Below are 23187 nucleotides of genomic sequence, written 5' to 3' on the forward strand. Positions count from 1 at the left end.
AACCATACTGCGTTTACACTTGGCATTAACATGCGACCTGTATCCGGATGTTGTCCACATACACTTTGAAAAGACAACGCACTTCTGATCGGAATGTTATCTGATCAGCGTGTCCTGGTCCAGAGATAGTCGTGATCGGATCTCAGTGTCAGTGTAATGTAAACGCAATCCAGCCATCGTGTCTGCATTCGCAGGTCGACATCACTCAAAACGCCGCCCTCTCTCTCGCGAGCTGTCAGACTCAGGAAAAAAAGACGGAGAACACCCGTTTGGAGACTAGTGAGACTCCTACACTTATCTTTGATTTGTAAAATGTCCCGCGACTGAAAATGCTTTTCAAAAGAAAACCCACCACTTCAGGTTGACTTTGCACCGGGCCATTCTCTGCAGACATATTTAAATATTGCGCGGGAAAGACAGATCCGATCGGTTATCCAGATAGAAAATCAGTTGATGTTGCCAAGTGTAAACAGTTCTGATTGACTGATGATCCGATCTGCTTGATCATATCATGGTGATCACATGTTAATGCCAAGTGTAAACGCAGCCGATAGATAGATAGATAGATGGACAGATAGATGGACAGATAGATAGATAGATAGATAGATAGATAGATAGATAGATAGACAGATGATAGATGATAACGCCGCCCTCTCTCTCGCGAGCTGTCAGACTCAGGAAAAAAAGACGGAGAACACCCGTTTGGAGACTAGTGAGACTCCTACACTTATCTTTGATTTGTAAAATGTCCCGCGACTGAAAATGCTTTTCAAAAGAAAGCCCAACACTTCAGAAAGTCCAAAGACAGATCCGATCGGTTATCCAGATAGAAAAGTCAGTTGATGTTGCCAAGTGTAAACGCGCCGTGTTCCGATTGACTGATGATCCGATCTGCTTAATCGGATTACGGTGATCGCATGTTAATGCCAAGTGTAAACGCAGCCTTTTATTAAATTTTTTTTTTAGTTAATGAAAGTGACACTGAGAGTAAAAATAAAAACAGACAGTAAAATTCATTAGGAAATCCTTAGGGGCCTCTGTCAGTGCCATGCAATTTCCTGACAAGCCCCGGCTAGCCCTGCAGCACCTACACTGTTCTGAAATGTTTTTCTCTTCCTTAAAGAGCTTTAAGCCATGATCCATACAAACCAAATATGAGGTTAATCACATTACAAACTACTTAAGTGGAAAAGAAATTCGACGGAAAGAAATACAATCATGAAGCACCGCGAATGACAATCAAAATCTTTAAATCAGTAGTTGTATAATTGTTATCTGTTGTATGACAATTTGATTGTGTAGGCTATATAGAAACTTTGTATTTTAGATTCATTGCAAAATATGTTTCAACAAACACATATACCATCAATAGTTAATTTGTAGCCTATAGGTCTGTCTTTATAAGTTTTCGTATGTTGCAAAGTTTTTGTAGAAAACAAATGGAATTTTTATCTTCAGATCCCCACCATTGCACTCTTTTAATATTTCCTCATTAAAAAACTTTGCCCATAAAATAATATAAAAATGGTACTATTAGAAATAATAAATAAATAAAACCATATCAGTAGCATGCTGTTTTATTGATCAAATCTGTGATGCTGCTATATAAATTTGCAGAATTACTGTAGGAATGTATGAAATCAGTGAATGTACAGTGGGTACGGAAAGTATTCAGACCCCCTTAAATTTTTCACTCTTTGTTATATTGCAGCCATTTGCTAAAATCATTTAAGTTCATTTTTTTCCTCATTAATGTACAGACAGCACCCCATATTGACAGGAAAACACAGAATCGTTGACATTTTTGCAGATTTATTAAAAAAGAAAAACTGAAATATCACATGGTCCTAAGTATTCAGACCCTTTGCTCAGTATTTAGTATAAGCAGCCTTTTGATCTAATACAGCCATGAGTCTTTTCGGGAAAGATGCAACAAGTTTTTCACACCTGGATTTGGGGATCCTCTGTACTTTCCGTACCCACTGTATATGCATGTGAAATCAATGAACTGATGTGACTGGCACACAGGAATCAGGAAACAAAGAGGTGTTGTATATGCACTTGGATCTGGCCAGTCTGAAATCTGTGAGGTCTTTCGCTGAAAACTTTCTCAAGAAAGAATCCAGATTGGACATTCTTATCAGCAATGCAGGTAGCTATTAAATATATGCAATTGCAATGATACAATTAGTAACTTTTGAAGATAACCAATTTAAAATCTTAGGTTTAAAAACTTTATATTGATTTCCTTTTCTGTTTTTGTAGGACTTGTAATTGGTGGCAAGACTGAGGATGGCTTTGGAAGGATCTTTGGCGTCAATCACCTCGGTCATTTTCTGTTAACCATTCTGCTGTTGGAAAGGTTAAAAGAGTGCGGCCCCAGCAGAGTTGTGACAGTCTCTTCAATGGCCCATTGCTGGGGGAAAATTGATTTTGACTGCATCAACACTCATAAAGATTTGGGTTTAGGGAATTCTGCAGTGGCCTTATTAGGGATGTACAGTCACAGCAAACTCTGCAATGTCCTCTTTATGCATGAACTGGCCAAGAGACTCAAAGGCACAAATGTCACCTGCTACAGTCTTCATCCAGGTCAGTCTGTGTTCTTTATTCTTTAAAAAGCAGTACTTGATAAAATATTGTGGGTCATAAGTAATCGATGCTTAATTATTTTGTAGGGGCCATCAAAACGGACATCGGTCGCCACAGCAATTTATGGTGGCGGCTGTTCATGGCACCGATTTTGCTGCTTTTCTTTTCGGACGTGGAATCTGGAGCTCAGACGTCTCTTTACTGTGCACTTCAAGAGGGTATTGAACCCTTAAGTGGACAGTACTTCTCTAGCTGTGCAGTGCAGAATGTTTCTGCTAAAGCCAGAGATGATGCAGTAGCCAAAAAGCTTTGGGAAGTCAGCGAGAGGCTTGTTGGTTTAGCATGAGATCGTCAGTTTCATTACACCCGTATGGATGTGCAATTGCACAGTTTGTTTAGTGGTACCTGTGGGCAACTGTGTTAGATAAATCTGTGTTTCTGCATATTATAAAAAGCCTGTGTCAAATTTTGCAGTTCATAACATGCTCTGACCACAAAAAAGAGCTGTTAATTCTTCTAATAAAAATGTTCTTTGACTGTTTTACAGATTGCGTTTGTGCAAATATCACTAATTAGCAAACATATTTTGAATGTAACCCAAACCGCTGTGTATATGATACGTTTTCACTTCCTGACATTTATGGGACCAGGTTTCCACTACATAAATCATGTTTCTTTGTCATACCAAAGTAAAGACGTAACTCACTGGGTGTGTCTGGGGATACCGAGGCCTTTACTGTGCTGAATGTGTCACCTCTCCCAGTTAGAGTATGTTATTGATTTAGTAAAGGAACAGTATGCATCATCACCCGTGGATTGCAGGTGTCAAAAATATGTCAAGGGATGTGAACACTTTGATCATGTGAAATGTGAAAAAGTCAAAATAGTTTGGCACTGAGTTCATTGGTGATGTCATCCACTAGGTAATTCAAACAACATTCAATCACTTCCTTCAGTTTTACCAATAACTACAAACTTAATATATTATTTTTTAAGAATCATGTGAATCAATCTGGTGTAATGGCTGCTGAAATTCAGCTTTGCCATCACCAGAATAAATCCCATTTTAAAATGTAGTATAGTATGTAGTATTAATTTTCTCAATTCTAACACAAACTGTGGCGTTTGCTGTATTTGGTCTCAACATGTTACCAAACGTTGTTGGTAAGGGGGAAAAAATACATAATTTCGAATTTAATAAAAAATGTATTTAATATACAACCTTATTTATTCTGGCCAGTGTGTGTGTGTGTGTTTTCCAATAAATCATGTTTACTTGTGATGATTATTTAATATTTGTTGGTAAAAAACATTTTTATACAAATCAGGGATCAAAACTGTATTTAGACCCATATTTTTGTCAAATAAAATACAACGATCGATCAACATGTTACGAATGTGAAAGCAAGCATCTTTAACTGATTTGTTGTGTCAAAACAAACGTAGGCTACTCCATTTTCAAGAGTTTCCAGCTCTACTTTGTACCCCATTTGTTAATAAAACATGCCGAGGTATTAAGATAAATGAGCAGTCTTTGGCCTTGAACGGTATATTGTTCTCTTGAGCACATGCAGACCGGTTTCGTTGAGCGCTCATGAGGTGACGGAGAAAACCCCCGGACCGGTTTATCAGGCTCTGGCCCGGGCGGAGCACATAAAATCGCCCGCAGACTCCTGCAGCGGGTCACAAACATGATTCATCTCATCATCGCCGGTGCGCTCGTCGCAGCTCTTTATGTCGTTTTGGTGGAGACGTTGTTTAAGAAGTCAAAATGTAAAGGAACCGCTGACATGACCGGGAAAACGGCCATTATTACAGGTGAGGTTTTTTTTTTTAATAATCATTCTCTGAAAAATGTCGCGTTAAAACGCGCTTGTCGCCTCCACGTTTGCGTTGGTACGCTGAGGAAAGCCTGCACGTGTTTTAGTTGTGGTCCTGAGAGATGTTCGGCTTGATGTTTCAGGCGGGAATACTGGTATCGGTAAGGCCACAGCTCTAGATCTGGCAGGTCGTGGAGTAAGAGTCATTCTGGCCTGCAGAAACCAGAAGAAAGCCGAGTCTGCTATAAATGACATCAAGAAGGTGAGGACCATCACTTCTGACCACTGATTCAAGAGTTTTGAGTGTTTACTGAACCCGTATTTGTTGTTCAGGCCACAGGAAGCAATGACATCCTGTTCATGGAGCTTGATCTTGGAAGCTTCAAATCTGTGCGAGCTTTTGCTGAGAGCTTCCTCAAATCTGAGTCAAGACTGGACCTGCTCATCAATAATGCAGGTAAGCCAAACCATCAATACTGTTTCAAATCAGATTGTTAGCAACATCTGGGCTATGTTGATTGAACACTATCTGAATATTATGGGGAACATGTGGCACTGTATTCAAAGGTTTTGTTATGTATAGGTCTTGTGGCGGATGGTCGAACCGAGGATGGTTTTGGCATAGAGTTTGGTGTCAACCATCTTGGCCATTTTCTGCTCGCGTGTCTTCTGCTGGATCGTCTGAAGGAGAGTCCTGCTGCTCGTGTTGTCACACTATCCTCCATGGCCTATCGCTGGGGCAAGATTGATTTCGATTCTCTTGTCACCACCAAAGACCTGGGGTCAGGGAGATACAGCTGGCAGTTCTTCCAGGCCTACTGCAACAGCAAACTCTGTAATGTCCTGTTCACTCACGAACTGGCCAAGAGACTGAAGGGCACAAACGTCACCTGCTACAGTGTTCATCCAGGTAAATCATACTTGAAGGAATAGTTTATAAAGTTCTGTCATTATTCACCCACCCTTATGTTATTCAAAACCTGTATGACTATTTTTCCATTCGTTTGTACATCACTCAGATTCCTCTTTTTGTGTTCCACAAATGAAGAGTCATAGAGGTTTGGAATGTCACAAGGTTGAGTAAATGATGGCATTTTTATGGCAACAGCTCATACTCAAGTTCATATTCACATTTGAATGTTCACATTCACTACAAAAATGTTTTTTCAAAGTTGTCAATGAAACTTTTAGATTATTGGGGTACCTTTTACAAGAAAATATAAAGTCTATACAGTCTTTCTACTTCAAATTTAGTGTGTTACTTGCCATTTCTTTTGTAGTTATTTGAATGATAAGAATTTGACAAGCAATTTCTCAGTGAAAATTTTCAACACCAATTTTTTTCAGTGTGCTTAAGGTGAGGTCACTTTAGTGAAATTTCGGCAAAATGTAACTTTCCAAAAAAAAAGGGTATGTTGTCAATAGTCACACAGAAGTCACTTTCAAACCAAGCAGTTTTCTGTTGGCCAATGTGGTAAATCTGAAGAGAAAAAAAAAACATTGGGAAATCTGCGTGGAAAAAAGTTTCGCTCTCACACAAAGTTTCCAATCGTGCAGATTCCTTTTGAAATAATTGGATTTCATCCTCAAAGTGTTAAATATGGCCACACTTTTTGACCTTACAATAACAGAAGCTCCATCCAAAAGCTCATTCTGTCTAGTGGGTACTACATTTGGTTTGAAACTTCATGAAAAAATGTAGTACATGTAGTATAAGTGAAATTCTGATGTACTACATCCAACATGTTGTCACCATCACGTGACCTACCAGCATCAGTTGTGTCACTTGAGTGCCATTCACAACTTTGTTTACTAATCATGAATACGCACTTATTTGTGCATGAAATCAGTATGTTTACCACCAACTGGATACACTGGAACGCAAAGTCACATTCCCAGTAGGAATGAAACCATTTAAAACGATAAATAATGAAATGAAGAATAATGACACGAGTAAAAAACAAGAGTGAATGAGACCCATAGTTTTTGTGTGTGTGTGCGCGTGAATTCCAGATCATTGATGCTAATCTAGCCTATCATCTGGAATGCTCCGAGCCATTTCCTGTTTTTTGATAAACCTGATAAACTTGTGTTTTATATAATCTCTGTTGAAGATGTTTAATCACCAATCAGTTGTTCAGTTGGGTTAAAGAAATACATAATATTGTATCACCCTTTTGCAGGTGTTGTAAAGACCGAGCTCTCCCGCCATGTGAGTCTCTGGCAGAAAGTTTTCATCGAGCCAGTGGCTAGACTGCTGTTCCTGGACCCACAAACCGGAGCACAAACAACTCTGCATTGTGCCGTTCAGGAAGGAATCGAGCGTTTGAGTGGATGTTATTTCTCATGCTGCGCAGTGGAGGAAGTCAGTGCCAAAGCCAAAGATGACGCGGTGGCCAAAAAGCTTTGGGAAGTTAGTGAACGTCTGAGCGGCCTTTCATAAAGCCAGAGGAACTGTTTTATTTCTGGTGGATGTCTTTGAACTTTATTTATATCCCTAAAGGGGAAAAAAACAAAACGTGTGAAGTGATGAAATTGTTTGTGGCATTTTTATGTTTCTGGACGCACAATTATTTACGGTTTACAGTGTTTTAATTTCTGTTTACATTAACTGCTGTATGCTGGTATGAGTTTTTTTTTACTGTATTAAAGTATCTATTGGAATCACTATTATCCTGGTTGGTTCTTTATTGTATGAATTATGAAATTATATTTGATATGAAAGCAAAACTCCAACAAATGTGAGTGATGTAGTAATTTTTGCTTGGCCAGTCCCCAACTTGATTAAACTCAGCCATGCACCTTTTGTTACATATTGCCGCTAAAACTTGTTTCCGCCACGTGATAAAAGAAAAAAAAAATATATATATCTATAACGTATATCTAACGTAACTTCAGTTCTTTATCTCACAATTAAGACTTTTTCTAGCGTTTTTTTTCTCAGAATTGCTAGACGTTAACCAAAAAGTCTCATAATTCAGTGTATTTCTCGCAATACTCCGTTTTTTCACAGAATTTAGAGAAAAAGCATGCCAGCATGCTTTTTAGTCATATATATATATATATATATAATTTTTTTTTATGTGGTTAGAGGGTTTAGTGAGTTTGTGACTTCAAGCTAAAACTGAAAACCGCTGAGACCGCACCATCAAATTCTCTTCCCGCTCCATTTACAGGCACATATCCACCTTGTTTTGGAGCGCGGAAACAAACTGTTTATAATTATAATAAACCAGAATAATATGATAACAAATATAAATTTGCAATATAAAGCAGCACAGCGTAATGTTTTATACAGGAAAGATAGGCAACGCACAAAAGTTACAAACGGTCCCGCCTGCCTTTACCTTAAATATAAGGTGGATACGGCGTTTATTAGTAAAGGGTGTTACAGAAACTGAATAATTACATTTATTGTGATCCACTTCACAACGTATGTAGACAGAAATGTTTTTACTTTCGCTTTGATCAGAAAAAGTGCCCGTGGCAGCCTCTGATCGAACAACATGAAATCTGACAGGAATAAATCTGTGCATTATCCTGAGACATTATGTTAAAATGACACAAAACTGTGTGAAATAATATTTGTAAACCTCTGAATTTTACCTAAATTAAAAATTTCCTGCACATTAAAAAAAAGTAAAATAAAATAAAATATTTTTTTTCCCTCCACTTTTGTGTGGAGCCATGTGGCTGCTACAAAATTCTTTCCTTTAGTACTCCACTGTAGAAACAGTCAAACACGTTTGGAATAAGATGAAGATAAATAAATTATGAAAAAAAAGTTTCTCTTTTTTTTGGTGAACTATCTTTTTTTTTTTTTTTTTTTTTACAAATACTGTGAAACTAAAAATGAATGTTTCTCACCATCTCCCCATGTCTCTTTTAAAATAAAGAACATGAAGAAAATGACAACAAAAAGAAAACGAGAATTTCCAAAATAAAACAAAATACTGTAATGCATTACAAACTAAATCTTAAGTGCTCAGGTTGTGTTTTAACCTCATGAAATATACAATACCTACAAAATATATGAATATTCATTCAAATAATGACTGATCAGATAATTAAAATACTGACAACAAAGGTACAGGCTAGCCAAAACTCTAATATGCATCTAAACATGTTAGCCCTAAAATAGTTTATGGACAGAATATATGAAGTTAATTTGCAAAAACCGATAAACGCCACTTTCAGAAAAAATGAGATGATTACCGTGCATTATTCTCCACATATAGCGCGATCTGAATCCTAAACACGTTTTGTCAAAAAAGCCGGTTTTGTCCACTTTCAAGGCATCGCGAGTTCACGTTTTACTCCAGGAGCCGACAAGCGCCCTTGTTGTTTTTGAGCAGAAGCCGATAAATCCATTTTAGCGAATCAGCGCGCTGTATTCAGGTCAGGTGACAAGGCTACTTTCACTTTGAAACGACGTGCTAGCTGAGAGGAGTTTCGTCAAAACTGACTAAAACTGATCGAGGATGGACAATTTCGACGAACTTGATGAAACTGTGATATCTTCTTCAGGGCGAAAAAGTAAAATAAAAGCTGAAACGTTTTCACGGAACCTTGCAAAAGCAGCGCGTTACAATGGTGAGGGAAAAGCTCCGTGTATTGCGTGTAATCACATCCATACAGTTTATGATCACAACAAAAACAACGTTTGTCAGGCATCTACATTGTCATCTGAGGAGAGTATTGCGTGTAAGTTAATCACATCCATACAGTTTATGATCACATTCACAACAACAACAACTTTTGTCAGACATCTACATTGTCATCTGAGGAGATTACAAAGATTAAACGAGTGTTTTTTTAAACTCTAAAACATGAAATGTGGAGTTATCTGCTTTTGTCAAAAAACGACTGTTGGAGTTATCTGCTTTTGCTATAAAACAAACTTTTAATATGTAAAAAAAAACATACTTTCAATTAACTTTAATTTTGTAAATTACCTGTATTTGTTTAAGTTATTATTACTTAATCAAAACAACCCAACTGCAGTTTGATTGATATTACTTTGAATGCGCAATAAAAAAAACGTGATTTCTGAAAAATTATGGGTTTTTGCAAATGAACTCTTCATATAATCATACATACAAAGTCAACACTGAAATTGCCACTTTTCCCTTTAAAGTCTCTTTGTAGCTCTAGTAAAGCCTGCTTTTGCATGTCCATTCATTAACACATTTGGGCCTTGTCAAAAACAAACTAGAGGAGGAGGTCTGGAACATCTTAAGTACTCGTCAGCTTGTGCATCTCTATCTTCAAGAAGTTTCAGAACGTCCACCCTGCATCGGATCAAATTCACGCAGTGCATCCAAGCATGGCAACGTCAATTTGTAAAATGTGTCCCAAGGTGTCACTCAAACCAGTGTGATCTCCACCTCTTCTCTCTTCTGCACCTGGCCCTGCGCCTGCTGTTTGGGTGGAGGAGGAGCAGCTCTTACCTGCAGAAAGCAAAAACACCCATCAGAATTCACAGAAAAGCGCCCATCATTGGCATGCAGCTTTAGAAGTGCAGATCTCACAGGTCTTAGGCCCGACCCGCCCTCTCCTGGGGATCTGGGTGATGGGGTGTGGGTGTGACCTGTGGAGGAAAAACACAGATGAATGTGATTCTGACATCTGATAAATCTAATAATAGAACAAAAGCCTCAGTAATGTTGTTTTACCATTGAAATACTATTGTAATAATATTGAGATACTATTATTTTATTCATATTTTAAATTAGGTTTATATTTTCCATTTTAATTTTGTAATTTTTTTAAATGTTACATTTTGTGTTTTTTTATAGTTTGTCTATGTCTATATAGTTTGTATACATTTTTACTTCAGTTTTAGTTATTTTACTACATCAAGTTAAACAATGCAAAATGAAAAACACTGCTTTAGCAACTAGCTTGAAATTAAATAAGTTTTATGTTTTATTTTATTTCAAGTAACAAACAATTGTTATGTTTTTAGGTTTAGTTAGCTGTAATAACCCTAGGCCTCAGTGTTGCAATTTCTAACTAAAACTAAAACCTTTTCAGTTACATAATTTCATAATCCTAATATTAAAAATGGTTTCGTTACTTGAAATAAAGTTGAATATATATTTTTAAAAAATCTATATTAAATGAAAGACGTAAAAAAACGAAAATGAGAAATTCTGCCTTGGGAACAAACTGAAAATATGTAAAAGTTGAAGTACTAAAATTACTAAAACTAAAACAGACATTTTAAAAAATCCAGCTAAATGTAAATATAAAAAAAAAAAAAATCAAATGAAAAAAGCACCTAACAAAATTACTAAAACATTGAAAACTGAAAATATACAAATAAAAGCTGCGTCAAAATATTAACTAATACTAAAATAGTCATATTAAAATAACACTGGTAGGCCAAAATGTTAATTTTATATATATATATATAATTTTTTTTTTTTTTTTACTTTAGAAAAAATGTAAAGTTTATTTGTAGGTAGCTAAATTAATAAATGCACATAATGTGTCTTTTTATTAAACATTTTTAAGACATTCGGGTTGTGAAATTGAACGTCACTAAAAATGTTACAGTGAGGTTTACTATCAAGCTTTAGGATTTGCTGTGGTGCTCTGTCTTACTGTGGCTTGAGATTTTGGGGGGTTCTGGGGTTTGATAGCCGTTTAAAGCAAGTGTGCTGGTCAAAGATGGCAGCGGGACGGATTCTGGACTGCTACAGGATGGAAACACAGTGGGTGGACAAGCTGCTTGATCCAAAACTGACAGAGACACCTGGTGGTAAGAAACAGCTATTACAAAACATATTTCAGCATTGAACATAGGCTTGCTGTAAACATGAACAAAAAAGCTTTTTCAGTGTGGCCAGTGTTTTCCGGTAGTACGTGTATAAACCTGTACGTTCATGCTCTTGTGTGCTCGTGCACTCTCCGGTCTGCATAGATCCTCCACTAATACTGCGGGAAAGACGCCCACTGCGCCGTTGAACTCGCCCTCCCAGAACCCATCATCTTCTTGGTTGTGTTTGCTGAGAATGCAAATAACGGCTCCCTCTGGGAAAGACAACTCGTCCTCTGTCTGAGCCTCATAGGCATACAGAGCCCTGGCCAGATTTACGGCTGTGCAAAAGAGGAAGAGGGCAGAAAATGTAGAGTTTTGTTAAATTATTTTAAGCATTCAGTACTATAATACTATAAACTAGCATTACTCCAGTTATTATACTGTAACCAGTGGTCTCACTACTGCCATGAGTGTTCAGGCTGCTCTGGGTGAGTGTCTCTATTTCTGGCTCTTGTTCTGCAGAAGTGCTGGAGGTGTGTGATTGGGCGTCCCTGCTGGAGAAAGACTGGAGCATCCTCAGTAGAGAGCTGGAGGTCGGGAGCTGCAGGTATTTCTCCGGCACGTATCCCACCTGCCCTGCTCTGTTCCTAGCCTGTAAAACATACACTTGTCCAATAAATGGCAACATCGTAAGTGCCATGTAGTTCAGGGGTTTTCAACAGGATGTTATTGTGTCAGTAGAAAATTAGATATAAAAAAGACCAAATGTATTTTAACAGAACAAAATTTAAAACCAAATATTTATATAGTTTGTGAAAAATTGTAAAGTAAAAACATATAAATGCTACTTTAAAATAAGTAAATATTTTATAGATATTTCAAGAATGTTGTTTTTATTTAGCACATTTAAAAAATATATTATTAACTTATAAATAAATGCTAATTATAATATAAATACTAATTATTTAAAATGACTTATTATATTAATAAATATATGTACACTACCATTCAAAGTTTGTTCAAAAGGTACATTCAAAAGAAGTCTGTTATGATTAATAATTTTTATATCATACTTAATTTTTTTACATTAAACATCCACACTACTGTTCAAAAGTTTAAAGATTTTTATATGCATTTTTGTAATAATTTTGATTAATTTGTAATTAATTTTAATTAATTTTAAATATAATTTTAATTCATTCTTTCTTATGCCCACCAAGTGTTCATTTATTTAAAATGTAATAAAAAATACAGTAAAAACAGTACAATTTGATTTCAACATAACATAATGTTTTCTATTTTAAAGTATTTTAAAAAGTAATTTATTCCTGTGAAGTAAAGCTGAGTTTTCAGCATCATTACTCCAGTCTTCAGTGTCACATGATCCTTCAGAAATCTGCTGCTCAAGAAACATTTATTATGATCAATGTTGAAATCAGTTTTGCCATTTAATATTTTTGTGGAAACCGCATTTTTTCAGGATTCTTTGATGAATAGAAAGAACAGCATTTGTTTGAAACAGAATCTTTTGTAATATAAATGCCCTTACTGTCTCTGTTGCATTTAATGCATCCTTACTGAATAAAAGTATTAATTTCTATCAAAATAAAATCTTACTGACCCCAAACCTTTGAAAAGTAGTGTATGATAAAAAATTGTATTCCTCACACAGTACAAATGGATCTGTATACATTAAAATATATAATTAATATATATATATATATATATATATATGCCTTTATCTTTTAAAGAATGAGTGAAGCAATAGGATCATAGGCATTTGAAAGTTTAAAAAGCCCTGACCAAGTTGAGAGGGTCTGCGTGTACCTTAACCCAGTCCTCCATGTCTCCATCATCAATAAGCTCCAGTATCTCCTGTTCCTGGATTGTGAGCTCATCAGGCTGGGATGCCTGTGGAAGTAAAGCACAGGAAATGACATTGCAAATGGATGAATAGACCAAAGAACATCAGGCTAGATCCCACTAGGTGTGCACCTGATAGGAGTACAGCACAGAGCAGGTGAGAGGGTAGTTCCTGTGAGTGCTGGAGGGGCTGGAGCTGCTGTCGTCCAGCGTCTCTGTGTCCTCATCATCTTCTCTGTCAAAATCTACAGAGTGCTTTAGACATTTAATGTAAAACACGATTAGAATGGGTTATAGGGGTTTGTGTGAATCTGGCTTTGACTGTAAGAGATTCAGACTTACAGAGAATGAAGCATCATGGGTATTGATGGCCGCCCATCTCACGTTCTCCAGTTCCTCCATCACTTGGTTCATGGCACTCTTCAGCCAGACGTCTACAGCCACACCAACGTCTCTGAGGAGGTTCAGACGTGCCTCTGCCTTCAGTTTCACCGTCTACAGGAAGAGTGGACTCATCATCTACCAACTTCCTATTTTATTACACAATGTTTATGTATATCAACTATTCCAACATCATTTGATACAAGAAAGGGTACTATTTCAAACTTTACTGGACTGAATGTGCAGCTTTAGTTTATGGAGTTGCGACCAGCAGAGGGCATGTGAGTTTTTCCCAGAGGTGATGGACAACTTATGATGAACTAGACTGACGTACAAACTCAAATAAACACACTCTTCACCTCTGATTTCCGAATGCATTCTCTTGCATCGTCCATTTTCACTTCCAACTCACTGTTATTCTGGTCCTGTAGATGTGACTCTTCATACTCCAAAAGAGTCTAAAAAAACATCAAACCAAACACAAATTTCATACTGTACATTATAATGTTGCGATGCCTAAATTCACTTGCAGCATTTACAATGACTGATTTAGTTTTCTAATGTTTTATGTTTAATTTATTGACAAAATAGAATTTTTATTATTATTATTTTACATTATTTTATTGAATGTTGTTGTTAATGTTGTGATAATTCACTAAAACGAAACAGGTTTTATATTTTTATTTTATTTAATTTAGTTGTTATTGTTTCAGTTTTATTTCGATAAATACATTTTATATTATAATTATTATATATGATATTTTATTGAGTTTAGTTATTGTTTTATTTTTAATTTGAGACAAAACAGATTTTATATTATAGTAACACTTTGCAATATTAATGTATGAACTAATATATTTTCGTAGCATTTATTAACCTTTGTTAATGTTAGTTCATAAAAATGCATTTGTTCATTGTTTGTTCATGTTCATGTTAGTGCATTAACTAATGTTAACAGATGCAACTTTGAATTAAATTTTAAAATGTTTTAATTTTAATAATGTATTAATACATGTATTAAAAATAACGAACTAATTTAATAAATGTTGTTCATTTTTAGTTCATGTTAATTTTTACTTTTATTTATTTACATTTTTATTTTTTATGATTATTTAATTTTAATTATTAACTATTAATTTTCATGAAAATAATCTTAGATTTTACATTTATTTTAATATTGCCCATTTATCAGTCACATTTTAATATTAGTACAACCCTAATATATAAATTAAAAATATCTAAATAAATGATGAAATATAACAATATTTTTAATATCAAAAATCAACATGCTAAGGCATTATATTGTTTCAGTGCCCCCTCACCCGCTGCGTAAGGATGATGTTTTTGTGTTCTCTGGCCACACGTGTGGCCCATTTCCGTGCTTCTTTATTCAGACTGTGTTCTTCAGCCGTGCCACTCTCCTTCAGCAGTTCCCTGACCTAAAGAGACCAAGAAAGAGAGAGTTGACTAAAACACAACACAGACCCTTTTATCTGAACGTGAAACCTTGATAGCTTCTCAGTGCCCATGTGTACACAAAAGTCCCAGCATAACTTGGAACAACATCAATCTCCCGAAATGAAATCTTTGCACTCTTAAAATATTATGTCTGTAGGTAACGTAAGCTCTTGAAGAATGATCCTTCGAGATGCTACTTTACAGAGCAACTCCTGTTCACCACAGACTGAATATTACAACAACTCCTTGACGAAATGGTTTTAGCATAATACAAGAAAAAACAAACCAGTCTCGTCTGGGAGTGAGAAAAAATCATGCAGATACTGATGATTATACAATTTCTAATAATATACAGTATTTAAAAGCTTTATATATTTTGGGACGGGGGAATGGGAGGTGTTCATGAGGGGTGCAAGAGGTGGGGCAGGTTCACTTCTCAATGCCCTCTTTTCACAGGCCGTGTTGCTTCCTGCCTGCACTGACGCCCAGTTTTCTCTGGTCTTTTCGCCCCACCAGCGCTGAGGGCTGCATCTCTAATGTTTTCTTTAGGAACAGACTAATGCTTGTTTGACTCGCAAACAAAAAGAGGGTTAGCGAACAAACGGGCCACTATGCTGGTGTGGTGAGGGGTGAGATGACTTGCGGGCAGCAGGGGGGCGCTATTGCAACAGTTGCACAGTCATGGAAGAACACATTCGGCCTTCATTACAGCACTTTTCCTCTTTGTCGGACTGATTAATGAACAAACAAGAATATTATAATAATGTTTTAAATGACATTTACAGTGAAAGAGAAGTTTTTGGATAAGATTATGTGGTGAACCTTCATTTAAAACATTGAATCCACAATAAATGTAAAATCTTTTTGAATGACTATTATATGCTGTAAAAGTACTGTTCATTGTTAATTCATGTTAACTAATGTTAACAAATGAAACCTTATTGTCAAATGTTACGGATGTTAGTATCATTATTTGTATTATTTTATTGAATTTAGTTAAAATTTATTTAAACACCAGATTTTAGACTGGATAATAGAATAATTAATTTCATTTCATTCTTAATTTTAATAAAATTATCTAAAAAAAAAAAATTTAATTTATTAATTTTAATAAAATAATAATTATTTTATATTTATTTTAATATCAGCCATTTAGACAAAATAGATTTTGCATTAAAAATAGAATAATTCATTTTTATTAAATTTTAGTCATTTCAATAAAATAATCTTAAATTACTTTATATTTATTGTTATATCATCTATTATATATTTATTATGATATCATCCATTTATTTATTACTGGTGCAACCCTAATATATAAATAAAAAATAAATACATGTATAAATAAATTGTACAAACATTATAATATCACAAATATGTCCAGTAAAAGGAGAAAAGGAGTTTTGCATCTCTGTTGTTTGTGCGATTTTGTAGTACATTCCTGAGTGGGAGGCAACATACCGAATCATTTTCACAGGGCTGATACTGAAAGGGGGCAGCTTTCTGAAACACTGGGTTGTCCTGAATGAATATCTGTTGGTGAATATCCTGCGTCACCTACAGACACATACAAACACACAAGGACAATTACATTTATGTAAACTACTTGACTAACGTCAAGATGTCGCATTAACAATAGCACAGCTAACATAATCTTTCCCTTGGAGGAATGAGAGACCACCAGAACAGGTAATTCATGAATTGTGTGTGTGTGTGTGTGTGTGTGTGTGTGTGTGTGTGTGTGTGTGTGTGTGTGTGTTGTTGTGTTGTAACCTGATGCTGGACTAGAGACATTAAACCTGAGTCCCACAAACTGAATGGAAACACTGTGAGAATCATCGAATTACAACAACACAGGACTACAAACAGACCTAATGGCAGGCTGAAGGCTGTCACTACTGAAAATCATTGATCACTGATTTCTCTTCAAATGTACACATAATAATAACCAACAGTCATTTTATATTTCTAATTTCTCAAGCAGGAATTGTGTGCGCTCAAAAAGAATGAGTTCTCAGGTGCGTAGAGCAAAAGGGAGAAAATTTTAGTCCAACGAGTCGCTGAATTTGTCCGCACACTGAAATTTTTTTTCAATCAGACCAAAAAAGGTCTCTCAAAAATGTAGTTTTTATTTTCCATATGCAAAAGTGAAAAAAGTGACAAAGGTGCAAAGTGCACTTTTTATTTTACTAATATTTCTAATTTCAACATTTTTATGTTTTACCCAGTTACTGCAGACTTGAAACATCAATATATCTTAAAAAACCTGTCTGTTCTAACATAGAGTAAAGATCTCATTCCTAAACCACTGCAAACTCTCTAAAGCAGGTACATTTCTCTCTTTAAGGTCAGTATTAACTGCTTGAGCTGGGATTTGATCCAATAACCCTCTAGTGGCAGATCATATTACCTGCTCTACATTCGGCCACTGTGGTTCATGTGTGTTTTTCCATAGCAGTGTATACTCAAGTGAGTGTGTAACTCACCCCACTGGACGTCTCCATCAGGCACTGAAAAGTGTCTTGAATGCTTTGAGATGTCTCAAGCTCCGTCTGACACAGTGAAATCAGAAAACTCTGTATGTGATCGTAGAAACTGACATCTAGAACCTGGACTCAAAAACAAGGAATAGTATTTTTATTTTCAATTGGATTTTTGTTTGTGATGGAAGTGATTATAAATATTCTAATATGCTGATCTGATGCCCAATAAACATTTCTTATTTTTATCAATGAAAACATTGAAAAATTTTGAAAACAGTTGTGCATTGAAGATTATATTAAACAAAAAAAATTAATAAGCTGAGCAACATTTGGCCTCACCCTTATGCAGCTGATCAGATCTGTCTCATAATAGCGGTCCTGATGAGCGTTAGTGGTTGACAGTGTGAGCAGGTAATCATTCCTTGCTTGTGTGGCTTTTAGCTTCCATTCGTTCTTCTTGGCTTTCAGCTGAAATCAACAGAAAATGTGCACTTGTCACAATGATTTGCAAGCAAATTTTACCACATGAAGATGGCAAAACATCATTCACTGTAGTTAAATAATGTCCTAATTAAATGGATCATATCCTATCAAATTTAATTTATTTTATGTTATTTGCTTATATGTTTGTAATTTATGTATGCAACAGTTTTTTATTATTTAAATTTATTTTTGACATAATTTTTAAATAACAATTTTCCACTTTTCTTTCTCACCCCCTCTTTTTTAATTAAAAAATAATATATTATTTGATATTATGTCCAATAATGAATTTTGTCAAAGTAAATAAAAATAAAAGACTAAAAAACATAAAAAATTTTAATGCTATAATTGAATCACAACATTTGAATGTACCGTGTGGTAAATGCCATTTTGGATAACATTTATTAGTGTTATTAAATAATTCGTTTTATTTAAAGTTTAACTCTGGGTGAGTGTTACATGGTAATCTAAACATAAAAAATAGGAGAAATGAGCATGCACTTTAAAATATCAACAAATTAACCAATATGGTACTGATATATTGTGCGTTGTACCTTCACACTCGCCCTCTTCAAACTGGAGCGTGACTGAAACAGACTGAGCTTTGACCTCGTATTGTACAAGTAAAGAGGAATAATAGAAAAATACCAGAGAAAAAGAAACAAGAGTAAGGAAAAACAGCAAAAAATGATGAATCTCCATTTAAAACTGAAAAACATGATAACCCTCTGCCCTGTTCTTGTGCACAGCTGATGTCACTTCCTTCACATGTAACAGGTCAGCAAACGTACTTGGCCTCCATATCAGCTTTCTCTCTCACAGTCTGCGCTGTTTGTTCCGCCTCCTGGTAGGTCTTCCTGCTCTTCTCCAGGTCTCTGATCGTGCCCTGCAGATCTGCCTGAGCTCTTGCCAGCTGTTCGCAGCACTGAGAGAGGACAGATGAATAAACATGTTCGTGAATGGCCACTGTTACGCTTTAGTGCAGAGTATCTGTTGATGCATTTACCCTCTTCAGCTGAAGGTCTTTCTGCGCTCTGAATGTCTTCACAGGATCTGAGATCTGGCTCCTGTAGTTCTCACATCCGTTGATACGAGACTGGCTCACTTTCATCACACCCTCCAAGTAGGATCTCCATACAGCCCAAACATTTCTGTACACATACACACAAACATCTCTGAAATTTGAAAATCAATCATATATGCTCTTTTCTGTGCTCTTTTCATCCCTCCTATTACCTGGAGTCTCTCTGCTCCTCTGATGGGGCTCCAGACCACTCTCGCTTCAAGTACTGTGATGCAAGCTTCTGCAGAGCCTACAAAGTCCAGCCACATTCATTTATATACCACTTCATAAAATACAGATGGTCTTCTGGCCAAAATAACAGTCTATAATCCATAATAAAGCTTTTTCCAGTGAAAAGGTTTGTCCCTTCTTGTCCTCTCACATCAAAATCATCTGTTTAGAAATGTTTTTGCTTGTGAATGGTGCTTGATCTGTGCATATTTCTCTCCTGATTCAGACAAGATGACTTTTTCACTGGAGAAAGCAATATTATGGATAGAGGACTCGTATTTTAGTTGGAAGCGATGGTTCGAAAATGTCTTGTTGATGGATTTTTACTTCACAATACGTTAATTGATGGAATGGAGTGGTGTGGATTGCTTGTGGATTATTGTGATGTTTTTATCAGCTGTTTGGACTCTCATTCTGACGGCACCCATTTACTGCAGTAGATCCATTGGTGAGCATGTGATGTAATGCTAAATATCTCCAAATCTGTTCTGATGAAGAAACAAACTCGTCTACATCTTGGATGGCCTGAGGATGAGTACATTTTCCTATTCCTTCAATATAATGTTATTAAATATTTATGAAAGTTTAGATTTAGAGCTTCCGAGCAGCATTTTAAAAATTCCACTTCAATCGTCACCACAAAAAATAAAACAGATGCCTTAGAGAAATTTCTCCTTTTATCCCATCACTCCAGATCAGTGCAAATGTGGAAAACATGGAGGACAATTTTCAGTCTGTAAAAGCAAAACCCACATGGGTATTTCTGCCTGTCTGCTTGACAATTAAATGCCAGACAGCAGTACAAACTGCGCCAACGTGTAGATTTACAAGTGAGTAAGTAACTGGCTGCCTTTGAAACAAAAGAAAGGAGAAAATAACACTCACTTTCCATCTTCAAGTCAAGTAAATGTCACTGTATTGGACTGATCTCCAAAAATCACAAACAATTTGGTAAAATATCAGAGCAAAAAAAAAAAAACTTAAACCAGAAACTGAAAAATAACTAAGCTAGTGCAAAGTTCCTTTCATTACTTCACCACTACTCTCTTAAAAGTAAAGGCTCTTTACTGGCATTGATAGTTCCAAGATGAACCTTTAACATCCATTGAACCTTTCCATTTTACACAAGGTTCCTTATAATGTAAATTGATTCTTTAGAAAAAAATGGTTCTTTTAAGAACTGTTCACTGGAAGGTTCTTGGAAGGCAACCAAAACTGGTTCTTCAATGGGACTGCTGTGAAAAACGTCTTTGGGAACCTTTATTTTTTTAAAGGTGTAGAGATGATAATTCCAGCAAAGTTTCAACAAACTGAAATAACTTATCCGTAACAAGTTCCACAAAGTACAAAGATTAAGTAGCATCCCCCCAAAACAGAGAGGATTTGCTTTCTGTCCCTCAGACTACAATCTGGCACTGTCAACCCAGTCCTAAAAGCTGCCAGCTCTGAAGAGTCGACTCAGGAAGAGACCTTGAAGAAGAGAGAGATTCCTGTTTTCATGAGCCAGTCAGCATGCAGCAGCCCTGCAGGTGCACAAGCTTCAGATCCAACAGAAAATAACCTCTCACTCACACACATACTGAGAGTCATTCAGACAGCTGGGCTCTCTGAATTTGAAAATGTCTGTCCCATAACTTATATCATGTGGCTCTTCTTAGCAACACATTTGGAAGAGACAAGAAAGCAGATTCGAACCAGAACGCAACTGGTAAAAATTCATGACACCAACCACCTGCAGGTCATTAAGAACCACAGTTTTTTCCACCGAGTCACTAAATCTACCTCTCTACAAAAACAAACTAATTCACACATAAAATGTAAGTGATCAGTGGAAGACGCATCTGTTCATCATTAATACATTTTTCATTATTCTGAACAGAAAATCTTTAAAAGATTTGTATAAAATCAGAACAAAAATCAACTCATGAACTCTAATACAATTTAATATAATGGCCACAACTCACCTGTGAGTAATCTTTCTCTATTAGTGCTTTCTTCTGGCTGTATGTCCTGAGGATTAAACACACACACAGTCAAGCAGTTCAGCACTAATATACCGACAAGACAGACAGAAAATAGCCTGATAGGTATTTTAAAAGCAATGTAAAATGACAATCAAACTCGACCTCAGATCCTCTAGGAAGTCCAAGTCTGTCTGGTGTTTGAGCTGGAGTCTGTTCAGCTGCTCTGTGTGAGTGTGTTTCACCTCTTGTGTGACTTTTACCTGCAACACACACAATGACAACCTCTGGAGAACCAACTCTGACCCAGATCACACCAGCCTGAAAGAGAAACCCGTGTCTCGCATACTGGAGTCAATGGAGACAGGGCAGATACTGGACTCAACGTAAACATAATGTAACATGTATAATGTACGTTTTATGTGAACATTTACACACGTTACATAATATATATGTTACTAGTATTTTAAGATGTTGCAATTATCCAAATTAATAGATAATTAACTAACAATAAAATGATGGTAAGGATGGTTAGACAGCTAGACAACATCTATCTATCTATCTATCATAAGTTTGTTTTAGTCGAACAAACAAGGAGACAAGAAAGCAAGCAAACAAACAAATAGCCTATACTGACATGACAACAAAACATCTCAAAAAGTACGAAGAAGCAGGTCACCTCACCTTTCTTGGAGGAGGCTGCATGTCTGGATCTGGATATACAGGAAAAACTCTCAGAAATTTACCCCGCAAAACCCAAACACATCCGCGGGACGGCGATACGCAGTGCAGAATAATCTGTTTAGATGGAAGAAAAAACAAACAAACACTGAAATACTTCCAGACCCCTCCGTTGAGCCGCTCACGCAAAAACTGCGCTGAGAAGTGAGGCGAGAACGTTAGTCAGGGGAGCAGAATTCGGAAGAACAGCGCCCTCCAAGTGACCAAATAATATGTTTTGAAGGCAAATATGACAATTCACAATTGTAATGTATGTTTATGTGTGTGTATGTGATACGTTTCCATTAGAATATGAAGCTAAATATGTACAGACTAGCGTGTAGTAGCCTATTTAACGTTAAGTGTGTGAAATTAGACAAAGATGAATGAGAAAAATCTCATTCGTAACTCTCCAGTTATGCAGTTATACCAGTCTTTGCTCTTACTCTGCCGCTCTTATTCTATATATAATTGCAGTGATGATAATAAACATTTTATCAACTGTCACTTAATTAAATTTATTATACCTTCATTATCATAAAATACTCACAAAAAGGCCCTGCATGTTGGTGAGATGAGACCATCTAGTGGTGGGCGTATGTAAAAAATAAAGTGGGACACTCGCCAAATCAAACTGAACAAAGTTCAATATCATAAATGATAATAATAATTTTTTTTAAATAATAATTAGCAGTAGTAGAAGTATTGCATTTGGCTATGTATTTATGATATCAATATTAATAATTGTTGTTGTTGATCATTATTTATACTATACGTTTTATGGTCATGCATTGCAATAAAAAGATTTCTAAAAGTACACTGGTACTAAATGTGTTACAAGCTGTTCAAACAGTTTGTGAAAAGGTTGACACGTTTAAAAACAGTGAAAACCAGTCAAATTCACATACCTGGGAACTATTTCAGATTAAGGGTAATTCCTGATTTAGAAAAAAATGGCAGTGCCATGCAGTGATGACGAAGTTTCTAATTACAGGTTTCACAGCTTCTGTGATAAATTTGTTTATAGGTCATTGATGGTTTAAAAATAGATAATTGGCTTGATATGACTACTTCAATTACTCAGTGTTTGCTACATTTAGCCAAAGGTGTGCATTTGAACATGATGTGCTGTGCCTGTCCACAGAGTTACAAAATCATTCAGAACCTCTTTGTTAGGACATCTCCAGAAAAGGAATAAGTTAATAAAAACAATACTTTTAATTCAAATTTAAAAAATGCAAAAGGTGTATAATGTAAGTCTGTTTACCCAGAAAGTGGGATTTAGATGAGGGGGCTTCATTATGCATATATGGCATTCAATCAGAGCAAGGAGACTGTTAACAGGAGAAACTGTTAAGACTTAATA

General features: G+C 35.9%; 3 protein-coding genes across 3 annotated transcripts in view; 2 read left to right on the forward strand and 1 right to left on the reverse strand.

Annotated features, from left to right (window-relative positions):
- Window positions 1-3814, forward strand: part of LOC107653746 (dehydrogenase/reductase SDR family member 13-like) — a 6372-nt gene extending 2558 nt beyond the window's left edge. The window contains exons 3-5 of the mRNA XM_016440559.1: window positions 2029-2152; window positions 2266-2592; window positions 2679-3814. Coding sequence (XP_016296045.1) covers window positions 2029-2152; window positions 2266-2592; window positions 2679-2938 — 711 coding nt within the window. The 3' untranslated portion in view covers window positions 2939-3814. The remainder of the gene's footprint in view (window positions 1-2028; window positions 2153-2265; window positions 2593-2678) is intronic.
- Window positions 3815-4151: 337 nt separating this feature from the next.
- Window positions 4152-7082, forward strand: LOC107653747 (dehydrogenase/reductase SDR family member 13-like). The gene is made up of 5 exons (XM_016440560.1): window positions 4152-4410; window positions 4556-4674; window positions 4746-4869; window positions 4996-5322; window positions 6596-7082. The coding sequence occupies exons 1-5, from the start codon at window positions 4284-4286 to the stop codon at window positions 6853-6855; spliced, it is 957 nt and encodes a 318-aa protein (XP_016296046.1). The 5' UTR covers window positions 4152-4283; the 3' UTR covers window positions 6856-7082.
- Window positions 7083-9479: 2397 nt separating this feature from the next.
- On the reverse strand, window positions 9480-21904 carry LOC107653748 (F-BAR and double SH3 domains protein 2-like). Its single transcript, XM_016440561.1, has 20 exons — window positions 21786-21904; window positions 21267-21364; window positions 21105-21150; window positions 19083-19159; window positions 18853-18997; window positions 18638-18771; window positions 18401-18455; window positions 17703-17831; window positions 17367-17489; window positions 16342-16437; window positions 14745-14861; window positions 13782-13880; window positions 13384-13536; window positions 13174-13296; window positions 13006-13089; window positions 11638-11830; window positions 11293-11516; window positions 11022-11172; window positions 9944-10002; window positions 9480-9862 (listed from the first exon to the last, which is right to left on the reverse strand). The coding sequence occupies exons 1-20, from the start codon at window positions 21804-21806 to the stop codon at window positions 9779-9781; spliced, it is 2211 nt and encodes a 736-aa protein (XP_016296047.1). The 5' UTR covers window positions 21807-21904; the 3' UTR covers window positions 9480-9778.
- Between the last annotated feature and the right edge of the window lie 1283 nt (window positions 21905-23187).

Source organism: Sinocyclocheilus anshuiensis, unplaced genomic scaffold (genome assembly GCF_001515605.1).
Source record: "Sinocyclocheilus anshuiensis isolate Anshui unplaced genomic scaffold, SAMN03320099.WGS_v1.1 scaffold315, whole genome shotgun sequence".
Lineage (NCBI taxonomy): Eukaryota > Metazoa > Chordata > Actinopteri > Cypriniformes > Cyprinidae > Sinocyclocheilus > Sinocyclocheilus anshuiensis.

What these genes read in the sequence shown, in the direction of transcription:
- LOC107653747 (XM_016440560.1), top strand. Translation starts at nt 4,284, where the DNA reads ATGATTCATCTCATCATCGCCGGTGCGCTCGTCGCAGCTCTTTATGTC. An exon ending in GAAAACGGCCATTATTACAG is followed by an intron (nt 4,411 to 4,555) that starts GTGAGGTTTTTT and finishes TTGATGTTTCAG; the next exon opens with GCGGGAATACTGGTATCGGT. An exon ending in CTATAAATGACATCAAGAAG is followed by an intron (nt 4,675 to 4,745) that starts GTGAGGACCATC and finishes TTTGTTGTTCAG; the next exon opens with GCCACAGGAAGCAATGACAT.
- LOC107653748 (XM_016440561.1), bottom strand. Translation starts at nt 21,806, where the DNA reads ATGCAGCCTCCTCCAAGAAAG. An exon ending in TGATGGAGACGTCCAGTGGG is followed by an intron (nt 16,438 to 17,366) that starts GTGAGTTACACA and finishes ATGTGTCTGTAG; the next exon opens with GTGACGCAGGATATTCACCA. An exon ending in CCTGAACACTCATGGCAGTA is followed by an intron (nt 11,517 to 11,637) that starts GTGAGACCACTG and finishes TCTTTTGCACAG; the next exon opens with CCGTAAATCTGGCCAGGGCT.